General features: G+C 38.6%; 1 protein-coding gene across 3 annotated transcripts in view; it reads right to left on the bottom strand.

Moving 5' to 3' along the window:
* Positions 1 to 13,857, bottom strand: part of srgap3 (SLIT-ROBO Rho GTPase activating protein 3) — a 140,314-nt gene that overhangs the window by 107,153 nt on the left and 19,304 nt on the right. For all 3 annotated transcript variants that reach the window (XM_057846139.1, XM_057846137.1, XM_057846140.1), the window contains one exon: positions 5,745 to 5,940. In XM_057846139.1, coding sequence (XP_057702122.1) covers positions 5,745 to 5,940 — 196 coding nt within the window. The remainder of the gene's footprint in view (positions 1 to 5,744; positions 5,941 to 13,857) is intronic.

Genomic DNA, 13,857 nt, shown 5'->3' with positions numbered 1-13,857 from the left:
AAAAAATATATATATATATATATATATACACATTGTATAGGTCAAATGTTAAGCCAGTTAGGTAGCACCAAAAGTGTACTGTCAACTCAGACGAGATTCTTAAGATTCCAGAATCTAACCTGCTGGAACAGCTGGATTCAATTATCCAGTCATAACCTTTCCCTGCTAAACAAACACTCACATTGTGCACCAATTCTATGAATATGGAGTGCCAAGTATGCCAAAATATTATATTCAAGCAGAATCTAACATAATTTCTCTTTTAGATTTATGGTGACCTGGTGTTGAATTCCATTTTTTTTCCAAAGCGACATCAAAGTGGCTGTCTGCAGCCTGATTGGCATTGCAAAATACAATAAATTCTCCATTCTCTTACCTGGACTTATTAAGGTGAAATATTTTTTACAAAAAGTTTGGTTTGTCAAGCCACTGACTCACCTAGACTATAAATGCTGCTGCTTGACTCTTAACTGGAACACAAAAGAAGAAGCACATCCCTTTGATGCTGGCTCCTTTCAGGAGCTGCTCATTCATTCATTTCATGTTTGTTTAGTTTTACAATCTCTAACAATGGGCTCACCTTCTCGTAGCTATGTTGAAGCTTAGATGGGGATTGAACACAAAATCAGAAAAAAAGGCTTATTCTTTGCCTTTCAACTTATGTTTTAGTCATTTGTTTGGAATTTATTTTGTTTGAACTGTTTTAGGTTTATGTAAATCGTTCTATATCTTACTGGTATGCATCTTTTTACATCACTGTTCCAGCCGCAGTTGCTTTTAAAACTAAGTTGAGTTTTAAATGATTTATTTTTATCATGATTTCTGTTACTGCCCATCAGGGAGCAATAACAAACACATTGTGAGTTCATATGGAATCATTGAGGTGCATCCTTCTTATAACTTAAAGCCTGACTGATGCAACACAGACCAAAAATAATAATGATCTTATCTTAGCAAAATCACGCCGACATTGATGGAGGTGTTCGTTTTTAAAAGGTCTAATATATGCCATATAGTATGTCAATGTTCAGGTTGCTCTGTTGCCTTATTTCCCACCACTATGATAAGAGCTAGAGTGAAATGACAGGTTGGCACCGGTTCAATCTCCTGACAAATTTCAACTGGCTTATTGCTCCAGTTTTCAGAAGGAAGAACATCAACATGCCTTGAGGTGCTTGATTCTGGGAGTGGCAGAGCTTAATTTCATGGCCTGCGTGAGTCGGGTGACAATGTGTTGCTAGGGCTCTCAGTGAAGAAACTTTCCTCATATTCATTCGCAGAGACCTTGTTGTTCAAAGCACTTCCATATCGTTTTTCATTACGATCACCCCAACACCACAAAGATTCATTTGAAAAGACCCTGTTGTTCATAGCAGTGACGAACTGTACAAGCAATCACATTTTAAATTACAAAGGGTAATATTCATTAATGTAGCAAGCACACCTTGAAATCCTGTTGCTGAGTTTGAATGGTAATAAAATACATACGTGAAATGAGGTTAATACAGCATATTAGAGATGTCCCGATCCGATATTTGGATCGGAGCGCACGCCGATATGGGCAAAAAATGCGCATCGGTATCGGATCGGAACATGGAAAAATTCCGATCCAGACTTCCGATCCAGTTTTTTTTTTTCAAGTCCGGTCCGGGTTTTCCAGCGCACCGATTTACATAATCCATTCCAGTTTTTGCTTCGGTTTCCCTAAAATCCCGTCCGCATTTTAAGCCACACCTTCAACACACTACATTTACATTACCGTCTCCCAATTTACCGAGAGACTATCGGTAAAAATGTCAGCTGTGTGGGATCATTTCACCTTAAAGGACGACAAAGACGAAGAGGCAGAGTGTAACATATAATACAATAAAGTCACAATAAAGTCAAGCGTAGTGGTAAAGCTGTAAGAAGTTTTAATACAACCAACCTAATCAAGCATTTAGCGAAATACCGACACAAACAATATGAGGAGTATGTTAAGAAAACCGAAGACAAAAAGAAAGGTCCTACGCAACTAACACTGGCAGAAACTTTTGCTATGCGTGACAAACTGGCACTCGACAGTCCCAAAGCCCAGTGAATAACAAGAGTCATTGCCGAAGAATTCATTCTGGATGACGAGCCATTATCTCACATGAGTAAAGACGCACCATCCAACACTTAGAACCACGGTACAACATGCCCAGCCGTCATTACGTCCTTGAGTGTTTCGGCCGTGGAAGATTGGAGAACGATTCACAAACATCCAAATTCCGATTATTGAAATATGTCAAGTAAAGCGGAACTAATACACAGCGCGGTCTTCGGGACGCAATGAGAAACTGACCGCATTGCGTCCCGAAAGTAAACAGAATGCTTGTCATAGACCCGGGTAATGCCAATGCTCAACTCACGGCTTTAGCTCAACTCATTACGCTGGATAAAAAACACAAGAATACCTGACTGCTGCTGATAGCCGCTACAAACTACGTCAACGTCGTTTTACTGGAGATAATAGATATCATATTTATATAGAACTAGATGCTAAACGACAGACTCGACTGCGTTAGCAACATTCAAGTATTGAAAACCAGATGCGTTAGTAAACAGCCGCCATCTTAAAGCAGAAGACTTCCCTAGTAGGCTGTTGTGAATCTTCCAAGCAAACCTAATTAACTTTTTATCTAAAATACTCCTAAATCAGCAAAATCTTGACTTGACTATCTTCAAAACAGTTTTAAAACTTTCACATGTCGAAAGTAGACAGAAGGGAAATTATGGAATAACAACTTTAACAGTTGTTTTGCAAAATTAAATGAATTGAATGTAGTTTAAAGCTGCTGATACAGAATGGGGACTTGAGTATTTTATTTACCGTTTTAAAATGTTAACTTGATACTGAAATAGTCGTTTATTTAAACCTGAGGGGCTTTTTATACAATTTTTGTAACTAATGCACGAAACATTAAAAGCATCTAATAGCTTGGGGGATTTGTGGGATTTTCCACTGAGGTTGTTGGTGTGTTTTGCTTTTTTAAGACAGTTTACAATATTATTTGCACGTTCTACTGACTGACTATGCCATTTCTGTTTGTTATTTATAATGTTTTGTGTTTGTCACTGAATAAACAGGTCAGTTTCTTGTTACCAACCGTTGTGTGTTATTCAAACTCACCTAATTCAGCTGGCTAGTTGTTATCAAGAGTACTAAAACCTTTTTCAACATGAGTCTGACAACTAAGTAAGGAGGCTAAATAACTTTAAACTTTAACACATGCTCAGATAGGTCAGTATCGGTATCGGCCAGTATCGGTATCGGATCAGAAGTGCAAAACAATATCGGTATCGGATCGGAAGTGCAAAAACCTGGATCGGGACATCCCTACAGCATATCATAGCAATCCCCACAGAGTATGCAAACTTGGCCATGATAATATGACATCAGAACATTCTCTCTGAAGGTATACTAAGTGGGTTGGTTTGCCAGCGAGTTTGGACGCTCGACGCTACATCATTGTTTATTTATAAAATGGAACTGACTAGAGCACAAATGTATTAAAAAATAACATTTTCAGCCATCTTCATAACGCAGCAACAAATGTTGAAGTGATAGAAAACAAAACAGAATAAAAGCAATAAGTACATGGAGCAGGAAAAGGCTCAACCACTTAGTTACCGAGATAGGTATTGTTTCGGATCACCTCAATGCATCTCAAGCGGCATCCTCCAATTGCGTGTGCTCAGTACAATACACCAAAATTTAGATAATTTCTGACCTCTAGCAAAATATCCGATCAAAACATTACATTTTAAGAGCTTGGTTTTGATTTACATTATGAGGAGGAAGCATTGAACAATAAAAAATATACTAATAACTGTGGTTGGCAGATGGACAACTATGATACAAATATATTTAATAGCTACACAAATTCAGAAGTGTGAATTCCTCAGAATTTGTACTAATTAGGACCAGTGTTGTTTTCGTCAACGATGACATTAACAAAGATGTTTCGTCAATGGACATTTTTTTTCATGACAATGACGAGACGATAATGAGCTAAAAACGTTTTTAGGAGACTAAAATATAATGAGACAAATGCCAGTTTTCGTACGACGATATGGGAACGAGACTAAAATGCACAATAGTTTCCATCACATGTTAACAATGTGTGACATTTTATGTGTAGTTAGCCTGCATCATAGCAGTGTCTGGTTGTGTTACTCATTTGACAGGCTGTGACCATACGCGAGATTAAGGGAGCGGGAGTGGGTGATATCATTGCATGACTTTACCGGTAAAATTATATCTATAAAAGTTCTAGTAAAACAAACAACAAAAATGAGCGAAATGTACAAAAAAATATTTTTATAATGGGTCAAAATTTTTTGAACAGTTCATGTGACTAGCACCTTAGAGGGAGTCATTTGCTTCGCTTAGTCAAAACCACCTCAGGATAAAAGAAACAAAATGGATATACGGTATGTATTTGTTTTTTCAAACCTAAGCTTTCATAAGCGACAACAACTCCTGAGCGAGAACCAAGGATTGAAGATGTGGACCATGAAACGCTGGAGAGCACCGCCAAAATGGTGAGCAGAGTTTGTTTGTCCCACTAAAGACGATAATTGTACAACAGAGCCACAACCAGGCGTACCATATTCAATGGACAATATCCTAGACCAAAAGCATAGCTGTCCTAAGCAGCCTTATTTAGAATTCCCCTCAAAAACGATGAAAAACAAACGAAACAAAACAAACAAAAAAACGCTCATTTTCAATGTATGATTATAAATATTCCTGGCTGGAATATTCAGTCAAAAAGGATGCAGTCTCCTGTTTTGCCTGCCACCATTTTCAGACTCCCCACAGTGAGGATTCGTTTCGCAAGGGTGTGAGTGACTGGAAAAACTTGGCATTAAATTGTATATCTCCATGGAACGCAAAAATCAGCGTCTACTTCTCCACAGAAAAACACACGTGCTCAGACAAGCAAACCCACACATAGCCGGGATGCCTGTATTTACGAGCATGGGCTAAGCTACTAACTGAGCATATATCTTGTAAGTTAATTTTATTGCTGACACTGTGTTTCAGGGTCATCAACGTTGCCCCCACCCCGCCACAAAAGTCAAACCTTTATTTATTTCTTCATTTTTGGAGTAAAATTTTACAGATGTAAACGTTTTTAGTAAACATCAACTAAAACTAGACGAAGACACACATTTTGAGATGACTAAAATACATCTAAGACTAATAAGTATCATCGTCCAAAAGACGGAGACTAAGGACTACATTTAAAAGGGCTGCCAAAAACAACACTGATTTGGACATATTACATATTGCTATCATCACTGCGCTCTTTGTGCGGGCAGTAAGCTGTTGTCTTGGATAAATGACAAGGTGATTTGATTTGACCCTCTTAAGTACTGAGGGAGATACAATTCACAATTTCTAATGTGGAGCATCTTTTATATATTTAGATGGACAATGTGATTTGATACAGCACAGAGTGTTTTGTGAAGTGGTAAACTAAATCACACTTTGTGTTGTCCACTGCTAGCATCTTTAATGAGCCTTGTCCTGCTTTATACGCCCCAGTAAGACCAACTTTTAAAGATGTTGATTATCATAATCGATATTCCACTCCAGCACATGAGCATAATTTAATATTTAGTTTTCTGCGCTGTAATAAAACAAGGCAGAGTCATACTGTAAGTGCAGTGATCCGGAGGAGGACAGAGGTGAAAAGCAATGGTGGACTTACTTGAACTGCTGATGTTCCCGTGAGCTGCGGATCTTGGAAGAAAACCTCTCGGAGAGTTTGTCTAAACTGCGGGAGTATTCTAGTTCAATCTCTGCTTTGCGACGGAAAAACTCCTGTAAGTCCTGCAGCAACTGGATGCGAGATTCTGATTGTTGCTCCAAGCATTTGAACTGCTCCACCAACTGGTTACGGATTTCTGTCCAAGAGAGGAATAAAAAAACAAAAAGATTAAGTTTGCAACCAATAGCTAATGTTCAGTATCCTAATTCCAGTTCAGCTCTTCAGAGGTTTCCCCTCCATGTTCATTATCAGATTAAGGAAGTTGTTCAACAAGGCTAACATACCAAAATTGAGTATGTAAAACCAACTCTCTTCTTCTAGGTAAGTCATACATACAGTCATGTGAAAAAATTAGGGCACCCATTAAATATTCAGTTCTTCATTAAGAAATGTTCACATATCAATGTCTGATGTTTTCTTAATCTCTGGAAAAGAAAGTGATTTAATTGCAGGTAAACAACAAAAAATTAACATTGTTTTACTCATTAAACAAAATATATCAACAAAAATGCATATTCTAACCGAGGAAAAAGTTAGGACACCCTACCACCTAATAGCTAGTGTTACCCTCTTTGGCTGGAATAACTTCAGTGAGATGCTTTTTGTAGCCATCTACCAGTCTTTGACATTGTTCTGAAAAATGTTTGCCCCACTCCTCAACGCAGAATACTTTCAACAGTAACTGACTGTTGAAGTGAGAAAAAAACAGCATGGTGAGATCAAAGGAGCTATCTGAGGCCTTCAGAAAGAAGATTGCAGACGCTTATGAGTCTGGTAAGGGATTTAAAAAGATCTTAAAAGAATATAAAATCTGCCATTCCACTGTCCGGAAAATAGTCTAGTGGAAGACATTCAAAACAACAGCTCTTGCTATTGTTGATGTGAAAGTGCATGCCTCAACAATCAGAAAGAGACTACACAAATGTAACATTCATGAGAGGTGTGCAAGGAGGAAACCTTTGCTCTCCAAGAAGAACACGAAGGCCAGACTGAAGTTTGCCAGTGTCAATGTAGACAAAGACCAGGACTTCTGGAATAATGTTCTTTGGACAGATGAATCTAAAATTGAGTTATTTGGACACCAGAACAGAGGACATGTTTGGCGTAAATTCAATACAGCTTTCCTAGAAAAGAACCTCAACTGTGAAACATGGAGGTGGAAGTGTCATGGTTTGGGGATGGTTTGCTACAGCCAGCTCACCATAATAGAATCCAGCATGAATTCAATCGTGTATTAGAGGGTGCTTGAGGAACATGTGAGATCATCTGTGAAAAAATTAAAGCTGAAGCAAAACTGGACCCTGCTACATGAATGACCCATGAAAAAATTAAAGCTGAAGCGAAACTGAACATTGCAACATGACAATTACCCAAAACATATCAGTATATCCACCAAGGACTGGCTGAAAAGAAATGGAGAGTCCTGGAATGGCCGAGTCAAAGCCCAGATCTTAATCCCATTGAGATGCTGTAGGGTGACTTGAAACGGGCTGTACATGCAAGAAACCCCTCAAACTTCTCACAGCTGAAAGTATTCTGCGTTGAGGAGTGGGGCAAACTTGCTTCAGACCTATGTCAAAGACTGGTGGATGGCTACAAAGAGCATCTCACTGAAGTTATTTCAGCCAAAGGGGGTAACATTAGCTATTATGTGGTAGGGTGTCATAACTTTTCCTCAGTTAAAATATGCATTTTTGTTGATATATTTGGTTTAATGAGTAAAACAATGCTAATTTTTGTTGTTTACCTGCAATTAAATCAATTTCTTTTCCAGTGATAAAAACAAGGTCAGACATTGATATGTGAACATTTCTTAATAAAGAACTGAATATTTAATTGAGTTTCCTAATTTTTTCACATGACTGTAGAGATGAAATTAAAAAAAAAAAAAAAAGCTCAAATTCGTGGCTGCATCTCCATTTACCCACTTACGATAAAAAAGCAGGGTCTTGTTGGAGCCTAGATGACACTAAAATTTGACACAGCACAAGCAATATTTTTCATCTCCTCACAGCTTTTCTATATTTTTTTTTATTTTAATATTATTGTTGCTTTCAAAGCAGAGTTGTGACAAGCCACAAATGAGATATATTCATCAGTGGAATCTTAATTTGTTAATGTTCACTTCACGAGTCAATTCACATTGTGTCGCCATACATTTTCGACTTTCGCCTTTCGGGTCAAGAGCCACTCTGCTTTGGGTAAAAAGAGTTAAAAAATTAAAACAGGAAAGACCTGATATCTGCTGAAAGGGAGATTATAAAAAAAAAAAAAAAAATACAATACAGTGGTACCTCGACATATGATCCTCAGACGTAAAATTTGACTCGTAATTTCTGTATCATATTCAACCATATTGACCATATTCAACAGCGTCGCAATTCCACTGTTTTCCCGCGAGACGGCAGCACAGCAGATTTTTCTTGTAAAAGAAATCAACATGGGTCCCAAGAAGGTTAGCGCAGGTGGTGAAAAAAGGTGACGCTTACCATTGCAATTAAGATTGAAATGATAGAAAAATATGAGCATGGTGTACGCCTCAGTAAACTGGCTCGAATATGGCTACGATCTCGACTGTCCTCCTCCGACCTCCGTTCGCTCATCTTTATAAGTTAAGGTGACAATTATTAATATTGTAACATCGACAAGCAAGTTGCCAGTTTCGTCAAGTTTTTACTAATTCGTTTCAGAATGTGTGCAACACAACACAACACGCCTACTGTCCGCCATAGCCGACGCCAACAAAAACAGAACATGAAAAGAGAAAGTAAAATCTTCCCACTCTAACGCACCTCTCTCACTTTCTCGTCAGTCACACTGTGCGTTCAGGAACTGCATGCAAAAGTACATTTTGTTATGCTATGTGTAATTTGTAATTGTACCTGCAGAATTTATGAAGGATTTAGCATAAGTTTTGGGGTTTGTGGAAGGAATTAATCAAATTGTAATGTATTCTTATGTGAAAATCCCGCTCGACATACGACCATTTCGACTTATAACCAGGTCTTGGAACGAATTAAATTCGTATGTAGAGCTACCACTGTATATGGTAATAATCACGATAACATTATAGTACAAAAATATTCATGTTGGGTTCATATAATTCACTAAATTATCCATGTGAAGGTGGGTGGTTGAGTTATCTGCGATTGACTGTGAGCAGTCCAGGGTGCACCACACCTCCTGCCAGAAGTCAGCTGAGATTAGCTCCAGCTCCTCTGTGACCCTAATGTGGATAAGCTCCATAGAAAATGAATTGAAGGACATCGCCTTCCCCAAAGGATGCCTGGTACTCTTTGCAACTGAGCGTATAGTTGATAGCCGGGGGCCAGACTACTAATAATTCAGTTCATCCGGCTTTAAAAGACAGACAATAAATGCATGTAATAGAAATTACATTTTAAGGAGGGTGGCCATTGCATCATTTGTATATACTGTAATATATTTTATAAGTAACACCTCTAATTTTAAGCAGTAATACAGGTTATAGAATATCTTCTCATGCATGATTGAAAATAAAACAAAGTATAGACATGTAATGTGTGAGAAGGGAAGTAATGAGAAGCGTATGTGCTCCACTGCTGGTGGAGTAAAATTTCTCCTGCAGTTGATGCCAGTGGGAACCCACTAGAGAAACCTGACCTCTCTTTGTCGGGCTGTCATCAGCCACAATCACTGATGCTGTCCAAGAAAGCGAGAAAGGTCCATTTCGCATAAGAAAAACACTGCCTGTAAGGCAAGATGAAGTACTGGGTAGCTACTAATGCGTAGCCCTTGGATACCAGTATTTTATAATCACATAAAATGTTTAGCCCTCATTTGCAGAACCGAATGAGACTTAATATTTCGCAGCACGTCCATCGTTTTTCTGTGAACTAAGAGAAAGATGAAAGGCATGTTCTTTATCCCCGTCATTTTGACATCTTGAGTACCTTCATGTGTAAAGAAAATCTTAAGGGAACCAGTTTCTAACAGTTGTTGTGATGTACTTCTATCATGTCCTTTTCAAGCCCTCTTGTGACATCTTAAGTTAGATGAATTCCTCCATGCAGACGAGCTAAAACATACATGTGCACGCACTTTGTTTTTATTTCTTTATAAATTGCAATGCACCGAAATATACCATAATTTTTTTTTTTTACTATAACACCAGTTAAAATCCTTTATATTTCCCCAAAATTGAGGGAGAGCATTAAAATTCAGTGCACTTTATGTAGGAATTCTGGTTGTGCTCAATGACCTCGAACCTATTTTTTGGATCATGACTGCATCATACTGCTCCAATAAAGTGCAAAAAATAAAAACACATGAATTATACCCATTAATAAAATAATAAATAAATACATAAAACAATCATTAGAATGCTGAACGATAAAGAGCAAATGACAAATGCAGTACATTGATGCAATATTGCACTTTATAATCAAGTGTGCCTTATGTCTGAAAACAAGCTTGTTCATTGATAGTTCATTTTATGATACAGTGTGCCTTATACAGATAGTCCCCGGGTTACGACAGACCCAATTTACACAATTTCGACTTTACGATGCCTGAGGAGTCACGTCATTTTTTTCTTTTTCTTTTTTTTTTTTTGTAATGTGTTGACTTTTTTTTTGTGATGCATGCTTTCATTTTGGCACAGGAAGCATAGGGCAGGTAGTCCTTTCACACGAGAGCGCATGTAGACGCGCCCACCTCACACACGCATACACAGAGCAGCCGAGTGACAGAGGTGACAACCTGCGCGCACAATTGTTGCTTGTGAAGCATCCAGAGGCGACGGCTGTATACTGTATAACCCCTTTTGTACTGTTTATTGTGCATTTTCAATTGTGGTCGAATACTTGGGGCGAGTTTATGTAATTTTTATTTTTTGATGATGTGCGGACGCTAATGGATCCATGCTAATCGTTTGTCATTGCTGTATCAGCAGCTACATGCAAACGCAAATTTTAGATTTCATATAATTGTATTTTATATTAGTTTTATTCTGCAAGTGTTGATGTCATGAGCAGATGAATAAAGTCAGCAAACAATTTGGACATCTGACATCGTCAGTTCAGAGCTTAGCTCACTGTCTAGCTGGGACTAGCTCCAACGTCTTGGCAACGACAGTACAATGACATATAATACATGTTTTGGGATATATATTTTTAGAGGGTGTTTAGAGGTATATAAAGGACTACTTCCAATTTACGCGGAAATCCTGGTTACGTCTCGTTCGTAAACCAGGAACTAGCAGTAGTCAGAATAATACGGTACACAATACAAAGCGTGTACTGGTCGCGACTCGCGAAGAACAATGGTAAAGCCACTTTAGCATAGGACTAGTCTAGTCAGCAAGTACAGGGTATTTGACAGAGATAAATTATGAAAATTACCAATTAAATTTATTTACAAACATTAATTTAAAGTTACAACAACTTTATGACAGTTATTAAAAGTTGACCGACGTCCACATTATGCATTATGAACTCCCAAAGACAGCATTAATCCGCCTAATACAATACTGGCATGGCAACGGGAACTGAAAACATTCAGATAGGGACTGAATTGTTATTTTTTTGCCAACAAATTGATTAAAGCCGAAGTTCAGAATTTTTGACATTAGGCTTAATCTTTGCGTTAGCGGCTATTTAATTAGTTGGAGGAGTTGATTTCAACAAATTCCATGCATTGCTAGTGGCTAAGATAGCGCCAGTCAATGGTCCCTTCCTAGCATGCGAATAAAAAACGATATTAACAGATTCAACATAGTCAAATAAATTCAAAATGCAGATAGTTGTTCAAAATACCTATGCGGCCAAAACAATGTCACACCAAACTGCCGTAATTCATTTATTTCTGTGGGACTATTTTTTTAATTGCGGATTGTGACCACAATAGAGGGTAGAACTTCGGCCACCCGTACTCAGGCTGCATTCTAGGAAGGTGTGAAGTCAGACTTATCCCACTCGTATGGTACCAGTTGCGAACGCAAAGTGTTACAAGCATTTTTTATTTTGGCCATTAAAAGACATGTTGACCTCCAGCAAATCTGCCTTCAAATAGTGGAGGGAAAAACGACAGCTAAGGTAAATAGACGACACTGTAAACTGCCTTCTTTAGTTTTACTATTGACGCTCGGCTTTTCGACATTTTGTCGAGTGAAGGCTGATTGAAGCAACTCATGAAGTCGAGGTATCTGACTTTGCGACTAGGGCCTCCTAGTTGGAGTGGTGTTCCAATGATATTTTTCCAAGTCGGAGGTTGGAAAACTCCGACTTCCCACCTTGCTCGAATGCAACATCAGTCTGGAGTATTGACTGAAGAACGGCAACATAGTGAAACGTTCAATTAAAGGCTGTGGAAACAGAAGAAATGGGCAAATGAGTTTCCACAAATTCCCTATGAAGAACGAGGGACAATATAAACTGTAGATATTTGCTGCTGACAAACACACCGGTGGAAAAAATATCACTCCGCTCTGCAGCTTGTTACTTACAGAGCTACTGGATTACAAAATGTTGCTGTTCATACTAGTTATTGACATGCAAATGGTAAGTTTTAATAACTTCTCTCTTAAAACACAGCCAGAACTATTGATTGCATGGGTCATCTGTGAATTTAATACGCGCATATGTTTTTTTTTTTATTGGCATGCTAGGACGGGCTCATTGACTCGCGCTAGCTTGGCCACTCTGGAGCCCTGAAATTCATAAATAACTAACTGCACTGAATTTTTTATCATCAACTTCACCGACTAATTAAACCCTCGCTAACTCGAAGATTAAGCCTAATGTAAAAAATTCTGAACTTCCCCTTTAAAGGAACTACGGTCAAATGCCCAACCTTCATGATCTAACATCTGGTCAGTGGAAACAGGGCAATGTGGAGTTATTGCACTGAGTTCGTATGTGAATCTTACAAAGTGCATATACGGTATAATTGTGCCACGATTGTTGAAAATTGCACTGAAGCTGTATTTGGCATTATTTTTTAATTACAGTTCATGGTTTACATTCCGCTATGTCATGGATCTTATTTATGGAAATACTAAATTTCCAACAGAGCAGACTTGCGAACGAGCTGATGTTCTTGGTAGGCTTGAAGGTTTATAAATAATATAAGTTTTAAGCTAATTTCATATTAGCACTAAAATAGCAGACTTTCAATAGACAAAATGACATGGTTTGGTTGGAGACTTTGTGGTTTAAATGTACAATGTTTAAGTGGGCAAGACAAGGAAAGCTGAGTAAGTTTACGTGTGTTTATCCAAATGTTTTAATTGCCTTCTTTAGATATATTCTATTTTCTTTAATTCGCCTATTATGTGTTCAGACCTATTAAAAAAAAAAAAAAAATGTCAAGTCAGTGGCTGAAGACATTTGCAAACAACTGTAAATCTTTTGGATTTTCTCAGACAGCAAGACAAGTTGCTGACTGGTGAGCAACACGGCAGCAGTGACACAGCAGGCGAGATTTCCACGCTGCTGAGGGTGTCATTTTGGTCAGCCAAGCCCTCCGTGTGGATAAACGCGGGCTCGGAGGAAGCTTGTCATTTGAGGTGCAACATTGATGTTGGGCAGGGGAGCCTTCCCCTCTCTGCCTGTGATGTTCAGCTCGGAGCAGCCTGCTTCAACCCTGTGGTTAACCACTGTCCCAGCCCTCCCTTTAATACAGGGGGCCTCCCTTTCCCTTCACAGCTTTGCTTTTAAAGTGTGTGCAACTTCTGCATGAAAGCGCATGGGGATACAGCTTCCAGGAATGCCTTCTATTCATACAAGCGCTCCATTCCCTACTTTTGTGTTTTAGTTCCCAAAAAGCAAATCACAGCAGGCAAGGCGAAAGGGAAAACATGTGACAGTGGCGTGGGTGATTGAAAGGGAATATGCTTGAAAACGAGGAACTCTGAACTACAAGCTGCAGCGTTACATTCAACACGAGATTGGAAAAATAGGTCACCCACACGAAAAGTGTGTTAAGAAATTCTGAGCCACTGTGAAGAATGACTCCCATATCTTCGAGGGCTTCTTTAGCTGTTGTTTCTACAAAGTGACGGATGCTCGCTGGT

This window comes from Corythoichthys intestinalis, chromosome 9 (assembly GCF_030265065.1).
Source record: "Corythoichthys intestinalis isolate RoL2023-P3 chromosome 9, ASM3026506v1, whole genome shotgun sequence".
Taxonomy (NCBI): Eukaryota; Metazoa; Chordata; class Actinopteri; order Syngnathiformes; family Syngnathidae; genus Corythoichthys; species Corythoichthys intestinalis.
This window is presented reverse-complemented; position numbering and strand designations above follow the sequence as displayed.